Here is a 27,301-nt window from a genome sequence, read left to right as displayed (position 1 = left end):
TCGGGACAGCTGCCGGGGAAGCCTGCCTGTGCGATGTGGGTGCCCGCTGCTGGGCCGGCGGCCGCTCTCCCTGGCCGGCTCCGGGGAGGAAGTGGGGCTCGGGTCTGTGTCCTGTCCGTGTGGTTTGGGCGGCAGCACGGGGAATGGGGAACAGTCACGTGTGGCTTTGCTCTGTGGAGTAACCAACGTGTAATACATCCCAGGCTGTGCACACAGGTGTGGCCGTCTTGACCAGAGGCGTCTCTCAGTATATTTTTTTACACGTCACACGACCTCACTTTAATTAGGCCTCGGGAACGTGACCCTTGGTGTTTGGGTGACCTTCCTGCCCTTGGCTGGGTAAAGAAGGGGAGAGGGACCTGGGACTCCTGAGCGGACCTAGCACTTGGCTGTGTATTCCCTGGGTGTGTTTGACCGGGACTTCCTGCCACAGGCCATCGCTTCCCCCACAGAACTCTGTCCCGGAATCTCCGCAGACTTCCTGGCTTCTTACTTTCAGTACATTCCCAGACTTAATCAGACGGGTGACCCTCTGTCGTCCCCCCCTCCCCCGGCAGAAGACCCTGCCCACCGCAAGCAGCCAGCAGGTGGCAGGCCAGCCCTGCTGTCCCAGGTCCTTTGGCTGTGCGGTGGCCTCCTGGTCAGCCCCGTTCACCCTGCATTGTGGGAACTGTCTCCAGAGAGAAGGAGGTGTGGAGGAAGAAGCCAGCTCACACAGTCCCTTTCTTCCCCTTTGAGATGATAACCAGGGACCAGTCTGGCCTCTGAGTGAACTCACCCGCCCTCAGGGACATTGTGCCCCTTCACTGACCTCCTCCCGTCTGGAGTCCTGCAGCATGGATGTCCTCCTGGGCTGGAAGGAAGGGCCAGCCTCTGCCCCCACCCCCACACCTTGGGTTCAGCTGACCGGGATGACGGGAGGTGTCATGAGGAGGAGTAGGACTCGAACTCAGGAGCTTGTGCTTGCCAGGCAGGCATGGTGCCATTAAGCTAAATCCCCAATCTGACCTTGAATCTTCTGAAGAGACGCAGAGGGTCCCATAGCCTCCTCCCCTGGAAGAAGGGCCTGTGCAGGGGCTTCGGTGCTCATGAAGGCCAGCTCTGGCAGCTTGGCTGGAGAGCAGTTGTGTCTTTGTGAAGCATAAGGACACAAGGGGCACGGTGACTGGCACTCCCTCCCACCTGCTGCTCTGCTCCAGTTCTTGCCTAGAACTCCCCGCTCCTTCCCAAGAGCCCCAGCTCTGCCCTGGCCCCCTGGTCCCACCCAAACTTCCTCTCTCTGGACCGTAAGTCATCTACAGACTGGCCCGCCCCTCTGCACCCCGCTTCCCTTCCCCAAGCTTCCTCCTAAAGTTCGCACTCAGTCATCGGTACGCCTGCCCCTATGGGCTTCGCTCTGCAGCCCCTCCCGGCCCCCACACACCTCTCCCCTTGCCCCTGACACCTTCTGTCTCCCCTCCCCAAGTGCCCTCCTCCCTGTCTCCCTCACCTGGGGGTTGTCATTCACTCTTGGAAGCCTGCAGGGCCGACTCCCGTCTGCCATTGGTGCTGGTGACCACTCCCTCTCTGTGACCTGAGCACGCTTCATCTAGGCGCTGCAGGCCACAGCGGGCTGCGTTATACTTGTTCCCTCTGTGAGACCAGGCTGCCTCCCTTTCCTCATGTCCCTGGTGCCCAAGGGACTGCTTTCCTTCTGCACGCCTCCAGGTCCAGTCAAGATGCCCTGTCATGGGAGCGGTGGCCCCAGACCTCCTTACCTTAGGGCCAGCTAGCAGCACAGAGCCTCTGGGAGGAGTTTGGGTTTGGGTTCAGCCAGGTGTAAGATCTTGGCCCTTTATCCAATGCTGCAGTTACTGGCTGGCTGATATTTGAGATTGTTACCACTGGCATAGCATGTGCCAGAACCCCAGGTTGATTTTTCAGATCCCATCACTGAACATAAAAAATGGTGAGCCAGTTCGGGTTGTACCCCTTCCCCACGGTGCCAGGGGCCAAGATTGCTCTCCTCTAGCTTGATCTTGGCCATTTTCCCAGAGTGTCTACGATTCTGTCCCAACAACGATCTGTCGTTACACCTCCAGCCTTTTCTGTGCTTTCTTTTTCTCTTACTCTTTGGAGACAAGTGGCTGCCTTGGTCAGATACTCCTCTGCCCCTGGTCGATGCCTGCTGTGGACAAGCCCCTCGGTGCCTTTTCAGATTCTCCAGCCTCATGAGACGGCCCGGTCGCTGGGTCCCCTGCACCCTCACCACCTGGTGCTGAGCCCCCTGTCTAGAGCAGGGCAGGTGCGGCTGCAAATCACTGTAGTGAGTGATGACCCACGAGGGCCTCCTGGCTCACTTGAATCCTCTCTTCTGCCTGATCTCACTCGATCCAGTAGAAGTCGTGGTGGCTGTGGTGGCAGCGTGCACACCCCATGCTGCAGATGGAGGTTTCTGCCCTGCCTGGAGCTTTTCCTGCAGGTTCCACTCCTGCCCTGTTGTCTGCCAGGTGGGCTGTTCTAGGAGAGGAAGCAGAATGTGGTGCACCTGTGAGGCCCCACAGCCAAGGAGGGCGCAGCTGAGCCGTGTATGGGCCCTTTCCGGGCTGCCTCCTGCCCATGCTGCCTGCTACACATGGGGCGGGCTCTGCCCCCATCACTGCTGTGTGGAGACATCTGCGCTTTCCCAGCCAGATGTGGAGCCTCGTGAGTCCTGCTAGTGCCCCAGCTCTGTCCTAATAACTGGATGGGAGCGAGCAATTGCTGTTCTCCTCTAGTAACGGGAGCGAGGCTCAGACCCCACTTTAAACAGATGCCATGGTGTCAGTCCTGGCTCCGGCTGGAGGACAAGCTGGGCATCGCCACCTCCCACTCCCACCTGGGGCACACCACATCTGAGAGCTCATGGCGGGGCATCACCCACATTCCTTCCCGTGGCCTCGTGCAGGACCCCATGGATCCCAGAGGATCCATGAGGAGAGCGCCCACTCGGGCCCACTGGAGCCCGAGGAAACCCCCTGTCTCCGCCTGTGGAGCCTTTATAAAAGTAGTCCTTGTGTGCGTGGACAATTTTCTGTTCTTTTCCCTATGTTTTGGTTATGCAGTTTCCAAACGTCACACAAGGTTCCCAGGAGAGAAAACGGGGTGAGCTCAGGGCTGACAGGGTCCCAGCCCCACCACCTCTGCTCTGTGGTCCCAGCCAGGCTGCTTTCCGGTTCTGGGCCTCCCTTTCTTCCTTGGGAAGTGGGGTCCTCATGTCACCACTGACATCCCTGGGGTGACGACAGTGGTTCCATCCTCTCTCACACCTGTGTGTGCCCCAGCCTCCTGAGGGCAGAGTCTGTGTCTGCCCCATGGCCACGGCACCCTCGGGTCCAGCTCCTAGCACAGGAGAAGCTCGGACAGAGAGACATTGGCTGGTGACCGAGCAGGTGCTCTTGACCCAGGCTTTACTGTGCAGGAGGGTTCAGGCTCCAGTCTGTCTGCAGGGACCTCGGGCTGCCCTGGGGGATGCGCCTTGATGCCTGGTCGATGCCCGCTGTGGACAAGCCCCAGCGTGGGAGGTCCATGCTGTTCTGCAGGTCCCTGCTTTCCCCTGCCGACCCGACCACACAGGGTCCAGCCCCTGCTAGAGACCGCCGGACAGCCTGGAGTGACCCCCAGGGTGTGCGGGGCCTCACTGGCCCCCTCATTTCCAGGGGGACACTGCCTCTGTTTGCACCTCCTGAGTGGTGGTGACAGATGTGATCTTGGAGCGGTGTCAGTGTCAGGGCTTGTGGGGAGGCTGTCGGGTCAGCAGGGGAGCATACCTGTCCAGTTCGTACCTGCAGTGTACATACACGCATTTCCTGTGCAGAATGACTGTGGCCCATCAAAAAGCGGAGTTTAGCTGTGTCCTTCAGCTGTCTTATGGAGCTCAAGAACATTAGCCTCTGAGCTCCTGGTTTTCTGCCGGGGGAGTCAGCGGGGTCCCCCGAGTCCTCAGTGAACAACTTCCCTGCTGTCACAAGGCCCACATCACCAGAGGGGGCTCAGCCGGCAGACATCCTGAGCCCAGCAGCCTGGAGCAGGGTCCTGTCAGGTGGGTGACCGCAGGCTGGTCCAGCTTCAACCCTCGCGGCCCCGCTGTGACAGGCTCAGCTGTCCTGAAGGACACTCGTGGGGTTCATGTGAGTGGCCACGTGGGGCGGCTGTGGCTCAGCCCGACGCCACAGGCCCCGAATGGTGCTGTTATGAGCAGTTAGCTGCAGTTGCTAGTTGCTTGTTACTGTCCCAGTCCTGGGAGCCAGGGGACGGAAGGCGCTTGAGGGCCTCTCCCGCAGTGGCCATGCCGGAGGGTGGTCATCCAGAAGCCCAGAGGGCATCTGGGGCCTGGCAGGCTGGTGATCACGCGCGCGTGGAGAAAGAGCTGTCCCTCCCCCGGTGCTGGTGAGAGGCTCGGCAGAGACACACAGCGTTCTGTTGAAGACACTTGGCTGGGGACAGTCGTCCTGCCCTGCTGCCACTTCCATCCCTGCACTGCCCTCCCACGGGGCAGCCTGCCTGTCGGGCAGCAGTGCAGGCGTTTCTGGGAGAGATGGGGCCCTGCATGCACTGCCTGCCTCGTTCCTTGACCCAAACATGCCACCCGGTGTCACCTGGGTTGGCTGTCCCTCTGGCCGCATCCTCTCCCTGGGCCCTGGTGCCTGGGGGCGGAGAGGGCCTGGCATTCCCCAGCCGCCTGCCCAGTCGCCCGGAGACGGCGCCGCTTTCCCAGGCCCGGCCCCTTTTATCAGAAGGACAATGCGGGCACACAGTGAGGGCCTTGTGCGGCACCCAAGCCCGAGCCCTTTGACTTGAGGAATTTTTCAAGTGCTGACCCCTCTCCGTGAGGTCTGCAGCCATCCAATCGAAGGGCCGGTGCCCTGCGCTTCCTCCCCGGCTCATGGGGAGAGGGGGTGGGAGGAACAGTGCAGGGCTGTTACCCCGCCTAGCAGAGTCCCAAGGGAGCGGCACCCTCAGAAAGGGCTGAGAAATCTGGGGGATGTTGCTGAGCAGAACTGTGGGAGAAAATCCGACAGATGCCGTTTCTTGCTAACAGTCTCGTTCCCTGCCGCCTTCCTAAGGACTTGGCGGGTGCCGTGGTCCTGGGTTCAGGAGGCGCTGTCCTTTCAGCCTCTGTCTCCTCAGGTACAGAGCAGTGAGGACAGGCTGAGGCCTTGGTCAGGATGATGTACAGACACCGTACCTCCTCCTCTGCTGTAGGGAGTTCTTTCATGAAAAAAAAAAATACATTGGCCAACATAGGCAAAGTCTGAACTCACTGGAAACACGGGGCCTCCTAGGGCAGGCAAAACATGCAGGCCGTGTTTAGTGAGGCAGGGCCCAGCTGCACAGAGCTCTGGCGGCAGGATGCCCAGGTGGCCCCTGTACAACCTGCTCCTGTTGCTGTCACCCTTGTTCCTCTCTGCTCAAAAGTCCAGTTTTGGGGGAAGAATCACCTGGGCTTGTTGCACCGTGTGTTTTTGGGTCAGCCTAGGGATAGCCCCACTGAGACCGTGTCGAGGTGGGTGGCCCAGATCCATGTGCACAGGTGCACACGGAGGAGGAATGGGCTGGAACAGCAGGGCCAGGATGTCCATAGTGGGGTCAGGAAGACACTTGTTCAAGGAGGAAACCACCAAGATAAGGACTCGTTCCATGTGGCTTCCAAGGGCGTAAGGAGCTCCGTGAACAGCAACTGCCAGCTAGGTATAAACAAAGGTAACTGGCAGAGGCCAGCTGCGCTGCCAGAGGGACCGGGCACCATCCCTTGCAGGTTCAAGCCCAGTTCAAGTGCTCCCCATTTGGGACAGAGGAGATGGCAGGGATCCAAATGAGAGGGCCCGGGCCGCAGGCTTCTCTCGTCTCCACTTTGACCTACTGTCTAGTTGGTCCAGTTGCTGCTGGAGCCTTGGCCTCATCTTCCTCCATGCACACGGCCTTGGCCTCCACAGCCAGCCCTCCCGTGACCTGCTCTCCAAGGAGCTGCTCAGCCACATGGGCTGCAGGCTACCCTGCCTGAATGCCAGCCTCTCCGGGAAGCGGGGTCCCCTGGGGTGGATGCTGGCCTCCTTAGCGAACGTCTCTCGCCCACTCAGGCTTGTGGAAGCCTGCATCATGCTCCCGGGAGAAGCGGCTGGGCTCTGCCATTCTCCAGTCCTGTCTGGGCTCTCAGGTCGGACAGACAGGGCACAGGTGTCCTGGGGGTTTGAGATGAGCTCACTGCCACTGCAGGAGGGACTTTGCGGGAAGAAGGGTTGCCCTGGGAGGTGAGGGAAGGCAGGGGAGGAAGAGCAGGTGCAGAGACCTCCTTGCCACAGGGAAATAGCCGCATAGCTCCAGGACAAGTGGCGTTGGCCACTTGGGTTGGACTGAAGAGGAACAGGGAGCGCGGGTGCTGCTCTGGGGCAGAGCCACATCTCCTTCAAAGGTACCCTGCCAGCTACTCTCTCCACCTGTGCCATGTAGGAATGAAGTCAAAGAAAGCCAGGATTTTTTTTTATAAGAATCTTAGAGTTTAAAAGTAAAAGTACTGTTCCAGTCCAACAGATCAAGACTGTGGTCTCCATGACCTTCACCAGTTGGCAACTTCCGATATAAGAGACAGGAATCAGAGTAAATAGTAGGTCTGTTTCCTCTTCTGGGAAAGAACAGCCAGAACCTTCCAGCTAGAATGGAAACACCATTCTATTTTTTTTATTTGGGACAGGGGACATTTTGTTTAGAGCAATTTCAAGGGGCTTAGCACTGTGTCAAACACTTAGCAGTGGATAGATGGATGGATAATGGTTGGATGGATGGGTAGATGGAAGGACGGGTGGATGGATGGATGGAATGTTCTCAGCGCTTTCCTTCTGTAAGCTGCCCATCTGACCTCCACAAGTCCCACACCCTTTTTCTTGGTCAGACTCACTATCCCCATAGCCCTCTCATCTTCCTCCTTATACCATCAACACCCCTTTTTTGGATATGAGTCATTGCACCTTGGTCTGAATTACCTTTTGGCACAGTACCTGTCCTGTGGGCATTTCCCTAGGCAGGGCCCCTCCTAGCTGTCCAGGAAGTGTTTGCCAAGGGAACAATTTACCCTCATGGTGGTGAAGGCCATGGACTTCTTGACATTGTAGAAGTAAAGAGAACACTGTGATGTATCTGTGGAGAGGAGAGTGGTGGGGACCAGGAGCTGATTTCTGCCCTGTGCCCTGCAGTTACAAGGGGTGGGTGTTTCCCAAAGGTCTATCGTGGGGAGGAAGGACAAGGACATCGTGCTGGGCACCAACAGAGCCTTTCTAGAGAGGAGATGACCTGTCCTTTCCCCAGGGACACACTCAGGGCCCTCGGGTCTCTTCCCATTACAGTGAACGAAAGGAGGGAGGAGCTGAACCCAAGTTAGACACTGCCCTGTGTCGGGGCTGTCTTCCATAGGGTCCTAGTGGTGGGCGTCGTAAAGTCCTTGTCTTTATGGAGGAGGAGACTTAAGAGGGTGACCTTTGTTGTAGCAGAGCTGGAGGAGGGCTGTTGCCTGGGCCAGCAGTGCCCACATATCTTCACTGGGACCATGAAGCGGCCCACAGCCCCCAGCGGGCAGTCCTCTCCCTAGCACCTTCTCAGTGGCTCCCAGGGGCCTCCCTCCCAAGGCTTTGTTTAACTTCATGACCACCTTCCAGGAGAGCTTCAGATCCCCACTCGCTGCTCCAGAGTCAGCCCTTGGGTGTCCGTGCTGCCCGTGCTCTGGTGCTGCCCAGGGCTCCTGCTCTGCCTCAGGGAAGCCAACCTTGCCCCACAGCGCCCCTGTGCCCGCCCAGCTCATTCGCCTTTGCCTGCATCTTCCCCCACCCAACACACACAGCACTGACCCCGAATTCTCCTGCTGCAGCCTGTGGCAGAGGACAGGTCCCACAGAGCAGATGGACGGAGAACAAGCTGAGCCACCTCGGGGCAGTAGCTCCCAGCCCGCCGGCTGGGTGCCACCTGTGTCCCCCTCCTTCAAGAGCCCTGGGACCTCAGCACTTGCACCTTGGTGCCAAGAGCTCTGTGTGAAGCATGCGCAGTCACCATCAGTGTAGGGCGTCTTTCAAAGAAGCCTTCCACAGCCAAGCACAGTCCTCTGCTCTCTGCAGCTCACCCTCAGCTGCCATAGTCCCTGCACTTTCTTCACAGTCCATTTCTTTCCATATGCTTGAGGTCTGCTAGGGCAGGAGCTGTGTGCCCTCCCCTCCCATTGGGTGATGGGACCAGGAGCCAGGAAGTTACATGAACTGGGAAGAGAGTGGAGACACAGTGACCCCTCTCCCCATTGCTGCCCAAGACCAGGGCTTTAGGTCCCAACAGGGCCAAGGAGCAGGAACCCTGGCTGCATGGACCACCGAGGGCTGCCCCATTTGGAGAGCCTGCAGTCTGGCAGTGAGAAGGGGCAGGCGAGCTGTTCTGGGAAGCAGAGGATAAAGCCCGAATCAGGCACTGACCCTGTGAGTGCCAAGTACCTCCATTTGCCACCTGTGACCCCTCTCACCTTGCTAGCTGGAAGCCTGCGTGTGTCTGCCCTTAGCAGTCCCCTGTGTGGTCCGGGGTCCGTCTCTTCGCCTCTGTCCAGACCACAGATGAGCTGATACATGGTGCCTGCTGCAGGAATCTCTCCGGAAGGGGGCGCCGTGCTTCCAGCATCTGCCAAGCACCCTCCCCTGAAGGGCATTGCCAGCTCGCCACCTCCAGGACGGCCTTGCTGGATGAGCCCTGAGGGGGGCACAGATGGGGCCTGTGGGGCCCATTCTCTCCTGCTGGAGGTTCGCGTCCCTGCCCTCATTCCTCTCCCTGCACAGCAGGCCTGGGTCAGTGCAGGGTTCCCTCCCACAGCTCAGCTTTGCTGCTGTATTCTCCTTCTGGGGCTGGATGTGGCCATAAAGATGAGGCCACCCACGGAGACAGGGCCCTGGAGCCATGGCTCCCGCCCCTCGGAGGCCTGGATTGATGGATGGCCCAGGTGGAGCCAGCCAGGACAAAGCCCCAGGCACAGAGCGGCCCGACTGTGCTGCTTGAGGTCACACAGCCACTCAGTGACAGGCAGCACACCCAGCCCCCAGGGCATCGGGAATTCCACACCATCCTCCCTCCCTGCTGCCAGGCAGAGCTGTTCATAGGCAAGGGCCTGAATGAGCACAGCCAGGAGGCCTCAGTCTGTGTGGCCCATCAGGAGACAGACTGCTGAGTCCCGGCCAGGCAGGGGGATGGACTGCTTGACCCCTGCCTCGCCTCTGCGTCTGCCAAGCCCTGCAGTAAACATTCCAGAGGTGGGCAGAACTAGAAGGCAAGGCCACGTCAGGGTTGAGCTGCTTGGGTGGTACTGGTGTAATGCAAAGTGCTCTGGGATGAAATGGCTGTGCAGGTTGGACACTGTACAAGGACCTCGGTGACTGAGAGGTACCAGCAGGTGGCAGTAGCACGTCTCAAGGAAGGGCAGCCATTGTTCATTTGCCCAGGGGACCAAATCTCTTAAGCATGTGCCTGTGTCCACAGTGCACTGGACACAGCCCTGAGACTAAACTTCTGGCTTCTAGACGAGATGCCAGGGCAGGGGGAGCGTGAAACTGCTGCAGACACAGCACGGCAGCAGGAGACACCCATGCTCCGAGGCCTTGACCCGGGGCAGAGGTGGCCAGACGAGTAGAGACCAGAGCGCATACGTGGACTGGACGCGCGGGCACCACCTAGTGCCCGGGGCGAGAGGCATTGGTGCGGCTGCCCACCCAGGTGGGGGATTGGGAGGACCTGGAACGTGGATTGAGCCCTGATAAAGGAAAGGGTCCAACCAGAAGTCGCCCTCCGGAGCCTTGGTGACCCTGCCTGTGACCCCTGGGCATCCTACAGGTCAGCAGGAGGGGGCACTGTCCTTCCCCACTGGGTCCTGTGCTTCTGCGGGCCTTGAGAAGGTGGCTGTGTTGTTTCTCGGTGGTCCACGAAGCCACTCAGCTGGCAGAGTGAACAGTGTTCTTGTTGGGGTTCTGTTTCAGGTCTTGGGTTGCAGACCTGGAGCTTAGCTGGTGGGGCCAGGGCCAACTCTAAGTGTATTTGCTTCTCACCGTGACCCTGTGAGCACTGTCATCCCCCTTACCAGACAGGGAAACTGAGGTGCAGGGGTGGGGGGCAGGTGTGAGAAACTCATGGGAGGCTGCTTAGCTCACGAGTGGAGGAGTGGGGTGTTTCCAGGCCTGTAGTCGCCCCACCTGTGTTCACAGAGCTGCAGTGACTTCCTCATCTCCACCTGACCCCTGGGTGCCCTCACCACTCGGCAAACTGGCGCACAGACGGAGCGCTCGGTGAGCTGTCAGATGCCCTGCAGGGAGCTGCAGAGCCAAGATACTGCCCTCACCCACAGGACTGCAGCTCCCTGACCCTGCAGCAGACTTGCAGCCCTGGGCAGCCCAGGGTCCAGGCCCACCCAGAGCTGGAGGATGTCTGCCCTGGATCCACTCCAGCTCTTCCTGCCACTGCCCTCTGCAGGCAGAGGAGTCAGCAGGGCGAGGTGCCTGGAAACCACTCCAGTAGTGCTCTGGGTCCCCAAGCCCTGGATCTCTCTGCCTAACTCCAAGAGCTGTGTGGGCCCATTCCTTGGCCCAGCCCCCCACAAGGTGGCCATCCGGGAGCCCGCACAGAATCCTTGGGGACACAGGACAGAGTGGATTCTGGGGGGAGAAACTGAGAAGCAGCGCTGAGAGCTGGCCTTCCCCATTCCCCACGTTCTGCTGGAACTCCTAGAGCTTCCAGTCTAAGTTTTGAATCTTTGAGGTCATTGTGAAGTTGAACTTGTCAAGGAAGGCGACAGGCCTGTTTTATTTAAGTTTTCTAGTTTTATTCACAGTTTTAAATATTAGACATAAGACACACTCTGAGCCCCACAATTACTAGAGGTGAACCCGTGCTGGTGTCTGGAATTTGCTGACGTGACCACTGAAGGTTTGTGATAAAACCCACAAATTCTGCAGTATCCCTTGACGTGAGGCCTGCCCACATGCGTTTTATTGAAGAACATCGCTGGGAGAAGAAAACAACTTTCCTTTCAAGTCACACCAGCAGTTCCTGTCCCACGAAAGTCCAAGTCGATGACATCTTGGGCTGTCAACATTGTAGGAGAAAGTGGCACTGACATAGCAGGTGCCAGTCAGCGAGTCTTGGACTTGGGAAGACACAGCTCCACTGACAAAGGCCAAGCATTGACAGCAGCTTTGAAAATAGGCGGAAAAGCAGTCTGAGAATTTATAGAAAGGGGCCTTTCACAAATGGGAGGTTTGAGAAAATAGTTGGCAACACCCGTGTTCCAAGGAAAAAACGGAGCTCTGAGGAAGGTCCTTGAATGTAGTGCTTCCGAAATATTGATTAGAATTCAACTGCATGGCCACCCCTGGCTGGTGGAGAGCTGGAGCACAGCTGTATGTGCAGGTAGATCAGCTCTCTCGCTGTGGGGAAGGACGGAGCAAGTCCCGAGGAAAGAAGAGCTGTCTCTCTCCATGAGAAGACTCACAGAAATGCCCAGAACAGTGCCTGGTTTCTCCCACGGCCCAGGGCTATGACTCCCAGTTATGACAGTGACCAGGAGGCCCTAGTGGGCACTTGTGTTCCTCTTGCTTTGTTTTTGGGAAGCTGTCTAAGGCCTTGTGCACTCCAGCTAGGGCCGCTGCTTCTCAGGAGTCTGCAGAAGCACAACTGTAGAACAGAGGCCTGGGTGAGGGCTGGGTACAGGAAGCAGGGAAGGGGGTCCAGAGACGGGGCACACAGTACGGGAGGCGTGAGAAGGGTTAGCATGTGCGTGTGAAAACCAGCCCCTTGGTGAACCTGACCACAATGACTGCGAGCCTTACCGAGAAAAAACAAGGATTCAAGTCTGAATTCAAGCCCCTCCGCAAAGCATGGACTCTCTTTGAGCTTCTGAGTTTCCTCCTCTACAGGGCGGAAATGAAAATGCTTACTTCGGGTGATTGTGAGCATCAGATTCGCAAAGCTCATTGGTCTCTTCAGCCGTTTATTTCCTCAGTGGGAGCTGGCCCCGGGGCGTGGAGCAGCTGTGGGTACAGGGGATGGCTCGGTGGACTCAGGCGTAAGGGACGTGACCAACTCCACCTGTGATGGTAGGAAGGGAGGGCTGAGTACAAGACGGTCTGTGTCGGAAGAGACGTCACGGGTCAGGGCCGTGGACAGCTGGCTCCGAGACACGACTGGGACGTTTGCGGAATGGGGGACAGGGAGGGAGGAGCAGCGCAGGAGTGTGGGCCACACTGCGGCCTTGAGCAGTGGGCAGGGGCGTGGCCGGGGCGAGGGAACCCCTGGAGGAGCGGCAGGGTGGGGCCCATGACGACTGCTTCGCTGGACCAATGGACAGCGCAGAAAGGGTGAATGGGCGGGTCAGTGAGAAGTCCCTTGTGGAAGGCCCTGTTTTACTAGGCTGTTGCTTAATAAAATAGTACTGATTTGTTTACTCATTGCCTTGTTTAACCCTAAAAACCCTGAGGCATATGGAGGGAGGCCGTCATACCTCTGTCCCAGATGATAAAATGGGAATTTGGGGAGGCCGAGTGGACAGGCCTGGAACTCGTGTCCTGCCTTCCGTCCGCACGCTTCCCTTCACCACGCACGCCTCTCAGCCACACGTGGTGACTGCGTTCACGAGTAGGGAGAGAGGGAGGTGGAGAAAGCCTTAGCGTGTCCCCCAGGGGCAGGGCCTTTGGGAGAAGGGAGAACAGAGGAGAAGGAAAGCTGCCTTCATCCCTTCTCTCTCCTTGCAGGGCGAAGTATTTCCACGGAAAGAAGGTGAACGGAGAGGTTGAGATCCGAGTGGAACAGGTAGGTGGGGCTGAGTCTGGACTCTGCCATGCTGCCCTTTTCCATGCCTGCGCCATTGCTGAGAGCACCCGGGCCCGTCTTACTTGGCCATGTTAATTAAGATAACCGGAAATATCCTGGATTGGACAGACCTGGGAGTTTCACTGAAATCCAGAATTATTCGGTCAAGTAGTTTGCAGCCTTTTTGTTTCAGCAGCAAAAGTTTCAAAGGAAATGCCAGATAGCAAGCAGTTCATTCTACAAACAGAGGCAGGCAGAGCTGCTCTGGTGGAAGCAGGGGTGGGGTTCCCAAAAGTCTGTGACCCGTGCTGTTCTCCAGGGCCCCTGACATCTCCTGGGACCCTTTCGGCCAGGGAGAACTTCTCGAGAGCTAGCGTGTTGAACTGGCTGTCATCCCCTGGGGCTGAGCCCGTGGTTTAAACTCTCTGCCCCTCCATCTTGTGTCGCTGTTGGTATTAAATTATCTGACACCTCAAGAGAGATCAGACCTGAGAATCCTAGCTGTCCCTGTCATCCCTGTGGTGAATACTCTGGCCTCCTGTTTCGTGTGGGAAGAAACATGATGTTGCTCAAGGCTGGGCAGGAAATTGGGACAGAATCGGAACCAGAAGGTGTGGTCTCCTGGGCTTCCCCAAATGAGAACCTCCTGTCGGGCTCTGGGGCAGACACTGGGTTCAAACCCCAATGCCACCTTGTGGCGTGTGGCCTGTGTTGTGCAGTGCCAAAGCTCTGCCAAGCTTTTCCTCTGCACTCAGAGTGATAAACACATCATCCAGTGATCGCGAGTCCTGGGGTTGCTGGGAGGATCGATGAAGGTGTGCGTGGAAGGGGCCTAGCGCGGTGCCTGGTGCATGCAGGGCACTTTAAGCAATTTCCGTTCTTTTCCTGTTCCTCCTCCTCCTCCTCCTCCTCCTCCTCCTTCTTCATCTTGTTCTTGCTCTTGTTTTTCTTCTTCTCCCATCTTCCTCTTCTCCCCCCTCCTCTCACCATCAAGGTCAATAAGACCAACCAGGGGCTGCTGTGAAATTATTGAGGAAAGCACAGTAACTGGGTGAGGGCTGTGGGTGTGACCTTTCCTCTTCTCTCTGCCTTTCTCAAGCTGTGTCAGGAGCAGAGAGGCCCCTGCGTGTCCACTTGGCCTGGCCTCATTGAAACACCTACAGTTTGGAATTCAGCTTGGCCCTGTGGCTTTCAAGTCAATCCAGTGTCTACTGGTTTTCCTCCCATGGCAAAAAGCAGGATATTTGTGTTCTTTTCACAAATATTTGTCCAGTGTCTACTCCACTAGTGAGCTCTGTGGAGAAGCTGGGGCCGAGTCTAGGCAGGGAGGCAGTGTGAGTTTGGGGGGCTTCAGCGGAGGCAGGAGAGGAGCGAGCCTCAGCTCTGTCCAAGCAGTGGGGCTTGGGAGCCAGCTGCCCGGGCGGGGGCGCAAGTCTCCCACAGGTGGGCTCGAGGTGTAGAGTCTCACTGGCGAGCTCCAGAGCAGGCCATCTGTCTTGCCCGGCCCTGTCCTCCACACCCTCCCAGGCCCTCCTTGTCAACACCCTCTCCTGTCCACCGTGCAGGAGCAGGCACAGTCTGCTGGGTGCTGCCCTCCTGCTGTACCCACACCCGTGCTGCTGCCCGATCCTGTAATCTCAAGGGCGTCCGCCCGCCCTGGCTCCGAGGATCTGCCTCGGCGGGACCCCTGCGCACGGCACCAGCTCACGCGTGTAGCAGCCCCTTCCCCGGCTCTTGCCCAGCTCTGGCCTTTATCCCTCACCCCGAGGCTGGTGCCACCAGTCCTGCAGCGCGCCAGCCTTGAAGCCGGAGCCCATCTCTGTCGGTCAGCCGGCTGTTCTCTGCCTCAGCCTCCATCTCAGCTCTTCCTTCACAGCCCTGACTGGAGTTTTTTGCCGTGTATTTAAGGTGGGATTCTTTGCATGAGGGTGGGGGCCATGGCTGTTCAGACTTCAGAATGTGGCACCAGGCCTGACACGAACCAGAACTGAAGGAAGAGCTCGCAGGATGAATAACCAGTGGATTCCGCAGATCCCACGCTGTGTGTCAGTTTCCAGGGTGAGAAATCACTGTACTGTGATTTCCCTCAGACTCTGGGTTTTCCACAAACCACCTGGTAGATGCTCAGTTGCCAGCTGAGCCAGGCCCGCCTGTCCCCACTGCGGCACCCAGAAGTGTGTTACTCATTCCTCCCTTTCATCTCCGCACTTCCTTTGGCCCGACCTGTAGGTACGAAATCTGTGTGCAGGAGCCACAGAGGGGATTGCTCTGAGAGCAGCTCTCCCGAGCTCTGGGGACACCGGCTGGCCCAAGGGCTCGTTCATGTGGAAGCCTTGGCAGATTGAGGAGACCAATTAGCAGGTTATTTGGGCATGTTTCCCTGGAAGACTTACCTTCCCAAACCGTCTTGGAGTCCAGTTCGTCGTCTCTGCCAGCTGGACCGTGGGTGGGTCACACAAGCAGCCTCCAGGAATCTGTGCATCCGTAGGGCTCGGGAGGGAGCTTAGGACAGAGCCACTGTTTAGTCTAAGCTGGCCTCAGATTTTCAGAGCCTGTCTTTCACTGAGGGCCGAATTAACCAGATAATTGCACCGTCTGGGTTTTGCTTGACACAGTGAGAGAGTTAGTTTTGGTTGGCTAGGAGAAGCCTGTGTTCATTCTCTCTGTCTTCTTCTCCCCAGTTCAAAAACTGCCCGTCTGGTTCTCCCAGCCCAGAATCCCAGGGCCCTGGGGAGGTGAGAGGGGACATCATTTTGCATCCCAGTACCCAGAAGGCCCCAGGAGTCCAGAGCAAAGTCTGGGAGGGCCTGAGAAGATCGGGCCAGCATGGTTGGCGTGTCCTGTTTCTATTTGAGGCAGAGTCTCTTTCTCCTCTGGCACAGGTCATCTCCTATGAGACTAAGAAATGCAGTTGATGAATGGATTGATATTAAGTGGACTCACAGTGGACTAGGGCTTGGTGGGATAGAGCCTGTAATGGGGCTGTAATGAAAAAAGAAGAGAAGCCTGAGATCAGCGCACTGACTTCCCTTGGTGTTTGATAGAGGCTCCAGGGCACAAAGAGCAGCAGTGCCTTGCTGGTCACAGGTGGAGGAAAGGAAGCTGGATTAGCCACGGGCTCACATGGAAGAGTCACAGCCACATAGCCTTCCAGTCAAGCTCTAGTGAGAGGCCCACTCGGTGTCACCTCTGGAGAGGTCACTGTAACCCAGAACGCCTCCTGAAGAGCTAGTGCAGCGAGGCGGACTGAAGCCTCCGGCCTGTCCACTCTTCTGGCGTTCGCTTTTCAGAATGTGTTCCGCAAGCATGTGCAAAGAGCTGCCTTCATCATATTGACGATGCCTAGAGTTCACTACAGTTTGTCTTACATAATTTTACTCTTGCAAACAATGCCAAATCTGTGTCACTTTAAACATGTAGAATTTTTTCCTAGAAAAAGAACAACTCATCACAGAAGTAGTGCACATAGCGCCTGCTATGGTGTGGCTGGAGGAGTGAGGGAGTTTCCCCCACCTCTGGAATTGCCCCAGAAGACAGCCTCAGTCATGAGTTCTGTTTTAGAAGTTTCTCAGGTAAAGAGAAATAACTCACCCACACTCACATCCTCTACCAGGGACCCGTTGTGTTCAGTGATAGGAAGACCTGGCTTCTTCACCCCAGCTTGAGACAACTCAAGGCCATCCCTGCTCTAGAACTCTTTCTGGAGTTGGCCGAGGCTTTGATGTGACCCAGCCTCTCCATGCGCTCAGTGCTGCTTCCTTTGTTTTTCTACCTTTCCAGTGCTTTTCAGAGCACTTCTTACCAAACCTCCATGAGACTAGTGTCTGTCAGAGCTCACACCCCAGCCAAAGCAGCTTGCGAGCATGCATATGTGACTAGATAGGCCTTACGAAACGAGCCTGCAAAGGGCCTGTACGCATGAGCTATAGAACCCTTCTGGGCTGGCTATGTGGGACTCTGCTGACCCAGGAGTTCTGGAAACCGTCCTCTGCAGAATGCTGTCCTGGTTCCAGGCCAGACACTGAAGCTGAACCCTAAAGTGCTGCATAATGTGATCTTCCTGTTTGACCTCCTGGTGTCTGAAATTCACCAGAACTTGGAGTTTCTGTGCAGAGCTGAGTCCGGTCGCCCTGATCCAGTAAACCTTGTTTTGTTAACATAATCTTGCAAGATTTATTTGTTTGGCTTGGCTTACCCAGACCTCAGACATTCTGTTTTGTATTATTTTTTAAAGCGTGCAGGTCTCTATGGAGGTCTTTCTCTTTTCAAATCTAAGAACCAGCTGGGAGAATTTTTAAAAAACAGGTGGGACCCTAGGATGTTTTAGCAAAACCATAACTCATCGGAGCAGAAAGCATTTCTCTCTTAGCTGTGGCATTGACTAATGCGGGGTTATCAGCTTCCTGGATGTGCTACAGCCCACCAACTCTAGGAAATGGTGGAAATGGCAAACACTAATAAGGGCGATGGTAGCAAACTTTTATTGAACACACACTGCATGGCAGAGAGCCTATTAATGTGCAAGAATGGAGGCTCCAGGAGCTCAAATAAATTTCCCAGGTGTGGACAGACAGGTGGTAAGAAGGTAGTGAAGCTAGGTTTTGAGTCCAGGTCTGGCTTAACCTAAGTCCATCTAGCAGAGTACGTGTTAATCTTGAATGTGTCTTTGTAGAGCCCTTCACCTTTCCCCTCTTGACTCAGATTCCCCAGGTCCAGCTCCCACAGCCCCTCCCTATCTCTCTCTGCTCTTCTGATCAGCTCCATAAATTACAGATTCATGTGTGAAGTCCTTCCAGCAAGCCTGTTGTCTTCCTCACCAACCCTGGAGCTCTTCCTCACCATGTGCTGTTTCTGGCTTATTGCTACATAGCTCCTCTCTTAAAACAGTGCTGTTTGTTCTTGTTTTCTCCCTAAAGGTTATATTCACTGTTGCCTCTCGGTATAGACCCAGATCTTACAAACTTTAACTAAAGAGCCAGACCATAAGAATTTGGATCCCAACCTTGCTGTTTCCTGGATGCCTGCGGGAGAAGGGTTTAACTTTTGTGTTCCTTAGTTTCCTTGTCTGTAAATAACAATGAGTGCTTACAGAGTTGTGAAATTGAAGTAAGTTTCCATGTCTGAAACACTCCAGGCCAAGTCTGGCCTCCAGAAAGCGCCATTTTTAGACTCACCATCACGTCACAACACACAACCCGAGTAGTTTCTAGGTTTCAGTCTCTTGGATCATTCACAAATGGAAAGGACATAACCATGTTCGGAGAAGTTTGCAGTGCACTTGGTAGGACACCAGCTGTGAGCAGGTGGCATTTATGTGTGTGCTTTCATTATTTGCACACATCTGATCAGCATCCCTTTGATGTGCAGTGCTCAAGTGGAGCCCAGTGTAATTGTCTAATTCTCCTTGATAGTAGATATCATTGATCCTGGCACTAAATAGGAGTCCAGTGAGTGTTTATTGAATGAATGTGAGTGACTACACTATATGGCATAGTCATAGAAGGTACTGGTAGAGCTGAAAAAGTCCCTGGGTACCATCTAATCCAATTTTCCTATAATTGATGAAAAGTTCAGAGGGCATGGCGGTTAACTTGCTTGGCTTTGGGATCCATTCAGGGATTGGTGAGACAAACTCCTGGGTGTGTCTTGGTTGGCCTTGGAGGTGAGGCCTCAGGGTCCATCTGATCCCCTGGCCCCTTCCTCCCTGTTCCTTGCTCTGTTCTTTGCTCTGCCATGCCCTCCCACCATGTCTTTGCCTTGGAGGCAGCTGACCACGGAATGAATTGCCCCAAATTGTGAGCCAGATTAAACCTCTCCTCCTTTTACTTGTGGGTGTCGAGTATTGTGTCCAGCAATGAGAAAACTGACAAATACAAAAATTGGTAACTGGTATGAAGCTGTTGCTGTGATGGTACCTGAGCATGTGGTTTAAAAGTCCTTGGAACTGGTTTGTAGGAAAAAGATTTGGAGATGCCAGCTAGAGAAGCTCTAGAATGCTATAAATAGAACCTGATGGGTGATTCTGGTCAATGTTCAAGAAGACCAAAATGTTGATAGGAATGTGGACAGGAAAGGCAGTCTTCAGAAGATTTTCATGGGGAACATAGACTCTTGGCGGCTGGAGTAAAGGCCATGTGTGTTATGCTCTGAAAAAAAATTTCTCATTTTTCCCATGTCCTGAGACTTTGTAGAAGACTAAGATTAAGGGCAGTGGATGGACTACTTAATCTGGTGGAAGAATTTTCAAGACAGTCTAAAATTCATTCTGCGGCACAGGTACTGCTAGCTACTTTTAGCCAGATTTATGAGTATCAGAGGCCAAAGCACAGAACAAAACAATTTGAAAAACTTAAATTTTGGCACACAAGGAGCCACATGTAAAACTGGGGCCACAAGAGCTGCAGTTGCTGAAGAGATTAGCACCATTAAGGAGAAAGCAAGTACTTTGTACAGGGACATGAAGAAAGGTGGTTTGAGGACATCTCAGAAATCAGCATGCTCCCACCGATCAAAGACTCAAGGGCACAAAAGTATCAGCCTTTCACTTGAGAAGGTCACCTGCTCAAGAAAGGCCTCCCAGGGAATTAGTCCCCCAAATTCACTTCATTGGGCTCAGCCCTCCAGGCAGCCAGAGGACACTGCTGCCATGGTCCAAGGGGCTCTGCTGCTGCTTCCACTAACAGCAGACCTTGGCATCATTCATACACTGCTGGTCATATTGGCATGGGAAATGCAGGAGTTGTGGGATCAGGGAAATTTCTACCCAGATTTCCATAGAAGGCTTAGGGCCAGGGATTTAGCTCAGTGGTTCCAATGCCTGCTGCCTCACAAAGAAGGCTTGGGAGTCCAGGCAAGGAGCATTTGAGAGGGTAGTGTGTGATGCTGTGGAAATGAAGATGCGGTAAAGACCCCAGGAACATGGAACATTTGCTGAGGAGAGCTGCAGGCTGTGAGAGGAGCCTGCCCAAGAGAAAGGCTGTATGGGGTGCAACCAGCAAGCCCATTCCGTAATGGGAGGGTCTCCCCAAGTCTTTAGGAACTCACATTTTTACACTGTGTTCTACATGCCAGATATTCAGCTACAGGACTTAATGTTTGTTCTGTTGGGTTTAGGTCTTGATGTGGTCCATTTATTCTTGTGTTGCACCCCTTTGGAATAGGAATGTTTACCCCCTAACTTGGCTTTGGGATTACGTGACTTATTTCTTATTTTTACAGAGATTTGCAGTTAGTAGTTTACTTTGAGTCTCAGAACAGACTGACTTGGACTTTTTTAAAATGCTGGAACTGTTGAGGCTTTTTGGAGGAAATTGTCGTGTTTCCTATTGTACACAGGATACTTGTATTATGTTAGGCAGAATTATGAACTTGCTCTTGTCCTTATTTGAAGATCAATTGTGGCTTAAGATGTGTTTGGGTATGAAGTTGACAGAAGAGGTGGCTGGTTTGGGGCAGTATCAACTTGATGGCTTTGGGATTGCCCAAGGAGGCTATGGAACACACTTCTGCTGTGTCTGAGTGGGGCGTGGAAGTGTGGCCTTGAGGTCTGTGTCTGTCTAGTTCCTGGCTCCTTCCTCTTTGATGCTGCTCCCATGGTGTCCCTTGAGATTCCCATTAGCTAAGCATCTTTACTCCACCATGATGAGGCCCTTCCACCATGATGTCTCTGGTTGGAGCCAGTCAACAGTGGACCAAATCCCTGAAACCATGAGCCAAATCAAACGTTGCCTCCTTTAAATTGTGGTGTCAGATATTGTGTCCAATGATGGGAAAGCTAACTAACGAGGGGAAATGTGCAGACAGAGCACATCCGTCACTTTTGCTGTTAGGGTCCCCTGTGTGGAGAACCCAGGCTCCCATCTCTCCTGTCACTGCTTTTCTTACTTCATTTCTCTACTTGCCAATGCTGTCTTTTGTCTTCCTATTTTAAGAAGCCATTAGTTCCTTCTGATGATTTTAATAGCAAAAAAAATATTGATCTAATACTCTATTCAGGAGGTCCATATTTTCCACATTTACCTGCAAGAGGCCTTCATCTTGGAAAGAATCTGGTTGGAGTTTTCAACCCTAGCTGATGCTAGAGGAGTGTTCCAGCTAGTGCAGGCTGGGGGAGCCCCAGTATCATGGTTGAAAAGGCCCCATTAATCTACACAACAGGGACCACTGTGCCCTGTGGACGACCCTCCAGGTCCTCCTCGTCTTCCACATTAGAAGAGACTTTAGATCCTGGTTTGACTGTACCACTCACAATCACCTGAGGTAAATCTTGAAGAATTGATGGCAAATTTGGGGAAAAATACACCAGGAGGATTGAGATTCATCTCAGGCATTATAGTGTGCAGAGATGAGAAAAAGGGACTGTGAATCAGAAGGAACCCGTTCTTGTGACCAGAAAGCCCAGCTTCTGTTTCCTTACCTTTGGCAGCTATGGCAATTCACCTCTTCTTACAGCCAGCCCAGTCCATCAACATTTGCCCTGCTCGCGAAAGTCCCATTGATCAGTGAGACCACAGTGGAAATCAGGTAGACATTCTCAAGGAGAGCTCAGTGAGCTCCTTAGCTGCTGGAGGGGTTTGTAATAAATAATATTCAGAGCTCGTCTTCATCAGAGCTCCTTTATTCAGAGACTCTTACAGAGCACCTGCTCTGCACTTGGGTCAGATATTCAGCCGGCATTTGGAGAAGAGAATTAAGAAAGTATCAGTGGGCAGAAGTGAACATCAGGTTTCCAGCTGAAGGGCACATTCTAAACCTCCTCTTCATATATGGGGAAAATATCAGACTATAGAATGCAGCAGAAGTGGTAATGGGAGTCGAAGCTGGAAAAGCAGTGTTTTAGTTACTTTTCTTGTTGCTGAGACACAATGCCCAACACCCAAATTTAAAGGAAGGAAGGTTTATTTAGCTCACAGTTTGTAGAGGTTTATGTTCATAATTAGTGAGCACCACGGCAGGTTGGTATGGCAGAGGGGCATTTCAGAGGAGAAACAGTTCCTGGAGGGTGGAAGGCAGTAAAACAACCAAGCAGCAAGCAACAAGCAGCAAGGGACAACACCAGCCCTCTGTCCCTTATATTTTGTCTGAGCTACTTGCCTGTAGGGCAGGTAATACTCACACCTAAGGTGGGGCACCCTTAATCATACTCAGCACTGTGCCAAACTGATCAATGGACTGATGAAGTAATCACATACCCTTAATCCCAGTACCACACACAGTAGATCCAACCACCTTTGTAAAGCCCCCCCATGACCGCATGAGGCTTTGGGGGGCATCTACGCACAAGGCATAACAAGCAGGCAGCAAGCATTGTGTTGAATGTTCATGTACTAGTTGTGTTAGTCAGAGTCCCATCCCTGTGATTACCTGAGAGAAGCAACTTAGAAGGAGGCAAGGTTTCTTTTGGCTCATGGTTTCAGAGGTCTCAGTACATGGCCCACCATCTCTGTTGCTTTGGGCCTTAGGGGAGACAAGGAGAAGCTGCTCACTTCCAGGTGGCCAGGAAGCAGAGAGAGAGGAGGGAGAGCTGGAAGGAGAGATCCTGTGTTAGAGGGCCCGGGGACATGTGTTCGGGACTGTTACTCAGTGATGAAACTGCACGAATGCCCAAGGGGAGTGTGGATTTGGAAGGTGGGCTGCATAGGGATGGTAGGGTGAGGGTTGGGGCAGAGAAATGTAGCTCTGGATTTGGTGCAAAAAGACAACTGATCCTCAAATATGCCTGGACAAGAGGTTCAAGGAAAGGCCTCACGGGTGTTCGGCAGATGCGTGTGGGTGCAAAGACTACCTGGGTGTTCCCCAGCCACTTGGCTTCATCTTTGAACCTGCACTTGCCTTTGAGAGGCGAGGACCTATTTCTCTGAAGTCATGGGGTGGAATCAGGCCCCTGTGACGTTTGAGCTGGCATCATTTAGAAGCACACCACCACCAGCCTGGTGGCCTCAGCCTGCCCCTTGCCCTGGCTGCACCTGGGCCTGGGCTCCCTGCCTCCCCTCCAGCCGCTCTTGATGCCAGGGCTCCAGCTCTGCCCTTCAGCTTGGGCCTGGCTGTTCTCCATCTGCTGTGCCCCCACTCCCTGGCGAGGGGAGCCTGCTGGAGCTCTTAGCTCAGCAGCTGCCAGCGGGATGTGCTTCCACTGGGTTTGTGTCTTTGCATTTCAGTGGGGTTGGGCTCATTAATTAACCCAGGGTGGAGTCTGTTATGAAACATCCCAGAGAACTGGAAAGAAGGAGGAGGGGCTTCTGAAATGCCTTGTAATTGACTTGGATGACTCCTCAGGGCTCTGTCTGGCTGTTATGCTAAACTGGAAACTAATATATGAGATGTCTGGGACTCTCCAACCCACTGTGAGCAGGCCCCAGAAGAGAGTGTGGGGCTGCCAAAAAACAGGACTTTGGTGGACACTGCTTCCTTTGGATCATACACAGCCCGGCCACATGGTCCAGCCTGGACAGGAGGGGGGTGGCTGGGATGGGTTCACTAGTCCTGCGCCTCTGGGACACCCCATAGGAGCTGTCGCAAGGCCACTCCCACCTTGGAGATTGGGCCCCCGGACTTCGGAGCGTGCTGGGATAGGTGTCCACAGATGGCCTCCAGAGTCCCTGCTCACAGTTCCTGACCTGGCTGCTGTCTGCCCTGGAGACCGGAGGTCCTGGGAGGACATGGTGACTTGATTTTCACGCACAGAGGGCTGGTTTGGAGGGAGGTGAGCTGGGCTGGCGCGGTCGCGGAGCCAGCCTCTCTCTTGCCTCACCTCCTCCCCTTGCTCTGTCCTCCTGCCTCTCTTCTGCCATCCTGGATTCCCACTCCAGGGCTGTCTTCTGCACATCTCTCCTTAAAGCCCTTTCCCCAGTGTTGCCGTAACTCTGTCATGATTTAGCGCAGTGTTATCTCCTGTGCGCTCACTGCACCTCCTGCAGGTCCACCCTGACGCTTGCCAGAAATTCCAGATCACACGCCAGTGGCCTGCTTTAGCCACTGGGCTCCTTGAGAACAGGGTGGTACCTTCATCACCCCGCAGATGCTCACCAAATGCCTGCCATGTTAGTGCTGGGGTCGCCATGGTGATTAGAGACAGGTTAGCTCTACCGGTGGAGCTCACAGCCCAGTGGGAAGGGCGGGCATCAGCCACAGACCCTCACACACACCTGTGCACACGCACACGTGCACCCACACACACAACACCAAAGTCCTAGACGCCGCTAGGAGGGGTGACAGTAGGAGGCAGCGTGGTGGCGATCCACATGGGTGATGCACGGTGATGCTGTACTAGTACTTCTCCGGCTTGTCTAAAGCAGTGGAGGTAGGAGAGGTACAGAGAAAAGAGCGGGTCTTTTGCAGGGACCGGGGCCCGCCTGATGTCCTTTCGGGTGGCCCGTGAGGCCCTGTCCAGTAGGAGGGCCAGACAGAGCAGCATCACAGCCCAGCTGGGGAAGGCAGTGGAGTGTGGCGGGCCACCCTCTAGGCAGCTTCTCATAACTCTTCACTTTCCCCACGCCCGTGGAGGAACTGAGGATGGACCGGAGCTGAGGTCCTGCACTGGAGCTGGGCTTCTGGGGCAGCTCCCCGACTCCCGCCCCAGGCTGCTGCCGGCTCCAGCAGGGCCAAACCGCTGAGTGTGTGGGAGCTTGGGGGAGCGCTCGGCAGTGTCGAGAGTCTGCCTGGGACAGGACAGGACACGGGAAAGGTTGCAGGGGGAGCTGGGTCTGCCTTAGAGCAGTGCCACAGGTCCCTCTGCATCATCCACAGTGAGTCAGATCTTCACCAGGAGAGGCAGGTGGCCCAGAGCGGGCACCCACTTGCTGCCCAGCGGCCTTGCAAAGGCACACAGGTTCGGGCCTGAAGCAGTTTTCAGTGTTTCCTCGGGGACCAGACAGCACCTGGGTTTCTAGAGCTGCCCTTCCCTGTCGGGGACAACCTGGGCCCCTGAGCTGCGCAGGGCTGCGAGCTGGACTGGTCCGCCCCTGCAGACAGGAGGACGGGCGCTGCCTTCACTGCGGTGCCCACAGAGGCCCTGCTGTCTCTCTGGCTCCTTCTATGCCCATGGCCCGGGCTCCTGGACTCTGTGGGCTGATGGCTGAAGTGAGACAGCGCCACGGCCTGCTCACGGCACAGCCAGCCACCTCGCACTCTGCCTGGGGTCCCCGGGCAGCACTGGGGGAGCCGGGTGGTTCATGCACATGGTCTCTCATCTGTGGCAGAGGCTGCCAGTCCTGCATCTCAGTGTGCAGATGTGGGGCTGCTCAGGACATCTGTCCGCACCTCCGACTGGCCACACGGCGCCCCACACCCGTCATCTGCGTGACCAGCGGTCCTGTCCTCCCCTCTCCTCCCAACTCCCCATCCCTCTGCTGTGCGGGCGGTGGTAGGTTCAGAACGGGATTAGTTTTGCCCCGAAACTTTAAATTCAGCATTTCCCAGTATAAATGTAGAGATAACATTATCAATACTCAGGAATAATGAGAGAGAAAGAGAACCTGACCCTCTGCCACGATTCCTTACACACGTCACTCAGTTTCCTCCCCTGGCGAGCTTGTGAGCTCTGGACTACGGCCATGAAAAGCGAGGTTCTGCTGTCTGTGGCCGAGGCGGGCTGCTCCCTGATCCACAGCCCTCCCTCCGTGGGCAGAGGCAGACCCGAGGCACGTCCTGCAGTGCCTGGACACACTCTGGTCATCACAGAGAGCAGAGCTGCTGACACTGTGCAGGGAGGCTGCCCATCGGGTGTCGGTAGTGCCAGGGCTGTGAGCCACTGTCCCCCAGAAGGACCCAGACCAGGCCTGGGACAGGGCCTGAGGCCCTGTGTGAGACACAGGAAGGCAGGCATGGGCTTCCCTGGGAGAAACCCCATGCCCCACTTCTGGCCAGCCCTGTGCAGAGGACAGAGGCAGGGCAGGGCCGCCCACTTCCTACAGAGGAGCCCTGAGGCACAGTTTCTGTGCGTTCTCTGAGATCCCACCACTAGGAGCTTCTGGAGGTGGTACTGCTCCCAGGCCTCTGACCACATTATGGCTCCCCATGGGACCCCACACCCCAGGACCCCACTTTTCTCAAAGGTGCCAGGTGGTCTCATCTTGGGCCTGACTCACAGATGAGTATGACACAGGTGCGAGTCAGGCACAGTGGAGGAAGCGCCCTAGAATCAGAAAGCACTTGCACGTACCACACGGGGCGGGCGCACACAGGGCACGCCCGCAGGACAGGTATGGTTACGACCCTGGCCCACCCGCTGGCTCTCTAAAGAGAATTCTTCAGTTTCCAAATCTCTTGTAAATCCAGTACATGGCAGAATAAAAGACAAAAGTAAGCTGCATTGGGTGCCTCAGCAGAAGGTCCGGAACCTTGGAGCATTCAACAGGTATCTCCTCTCAGCGCCCAGCTGCAGAATGCGTTTACCCTCCCTGCCCGAGGCGACCCTCCTGTCCGGCCGCTGTCAGAGTGCTGAGCTGGTGGAACAGTGCCTGGCACGTTGTTCCTGCCTCAGGAACTGTCTCCAGTTTAAAGCTGTTACGGCAGAGGCGTGCTCAAGTCATTATTGCACCACGGCTGGCGTTGTCCCCACAGGAAGACGCGTTCACCCGGGCCCTTAGAGTCAAAGCAAGTGTGAAGGTGCAGAAGATGGCACGGCTGTCACCACCGGGCTGCCAAGGCTGGGCCCCCACACTCCTCCTGCACGCTCTGTCCAGGCTGCCCTCGCCCAGGGTGTGACGTTCTGAGGATGAGGGGACGGGTAAAGTTCATCCCCAAGCCTGTGGGGCCAGAGGGGCTCACAGCCCAGGGATCCCTGGATGTGCAGGTGGCACCTCAGGCCAGGCATAGTTGGCCCCACGGGTGTGGACAGAGGTCCTTCTTGATGGCAGGGTCCTGTGCCCCAACACTGCCTCACACACCCCACTGGGCTGAGGCGCTGTCCAGCTGTGCTGGCTGAGAAGGGGCCTCAGGAGGAAGTGATTGTCTGGGAGGAGAGGAGCCTCCGTACCAGTCCCTGAGGGGAGACAGCAGCACCTGCCTGCAGAGAGGAGAGGGGCCCCGCAAGCCTGCCTTTCATGAGCCCTGCAAACTGAGAGGCCCCGAGGGCTGGGGCAGAAGCCCTGGGGTGCTACAAGTCAGGGGAAAGAGAAAAGGGCGAGTCTCATCTCCGAACCCCCGGTGCCTGCTCCAAAATAAACACCAGTGCTGCATGGTGGAGGCCGGCCTTTCCTCCTCTGTCTAGAAACTCTGTGGTATGTTATTTTTTGTTGTTGTTTCTCACTATGTAGTTGAGACTGACCTGGAACTCACTATGTAGCCCAGGCTGGTCTCAAACTCTCAGCCATCCTCCTGCCTCAGCCTTCTGAGTGCTGGGATTACAGGCGTGCGCCACCAAGCCCAGCTCTGTGGTTTGTAATTTTACACAGGCTCCAGAACATGGTGCCCTCTGACAAGACTAGAAGCAAATGGGGCCTCGGGCTGCTCGGTAGCTTCAGAAACCAAC

The 27,301-nt window shown here is 55.4% G+C and overlaps 1 protein-coding gene across 7 annotated transcripts in view; it reads left to right on the top strand.

Annotated features, from left to right (window-relative positions):
• Nucleotides 1-27,301, top strand: part of Syn3 (synapsin III) — a 278,828-nt gene that overhangs the window by 30,832 nt on the left and 220,695 nt on the right. For all 7 annotated transcript variants that reach the window (XM_010637618.2, XM_010637616.2, XM_033763883.1 and 4 more), the window contains one exon: nucleotides 12,774-12,831. In XM_010637618.2, coding sequence (XP_010635920.1) covers nucleotides 12,774-12,831 — 58 coding nt within the window. The remainder of the gene's footprint in view (nucleotides 1-12,773; nucleotides 12,832-27,301) is intronic.

The sequence above is a fragment of the Fukomys damarensis genome, unplaced genomic scaffold (genome assembly GCF_012274545.1).
Source record: "Fukomys damarensis isolate Sample0158 unplaced genomic scaffold, DMR_v1.0_HiC HiC_scaffold_15, whole genome shotgun sequence".
Classification (NCBI taxonomy): domain Eukaryota; kingdom Metazoa; phylum Chordata; class Mammalia; order Rodentia; family Bathyergidae; genus Fukomys; species Fukomys damarensis.
The sequence above is the reverse complement of the archived record's forward strand: the minus strand, read 5'-3'. Positions and strand labels throughout refer to the sequence as shown.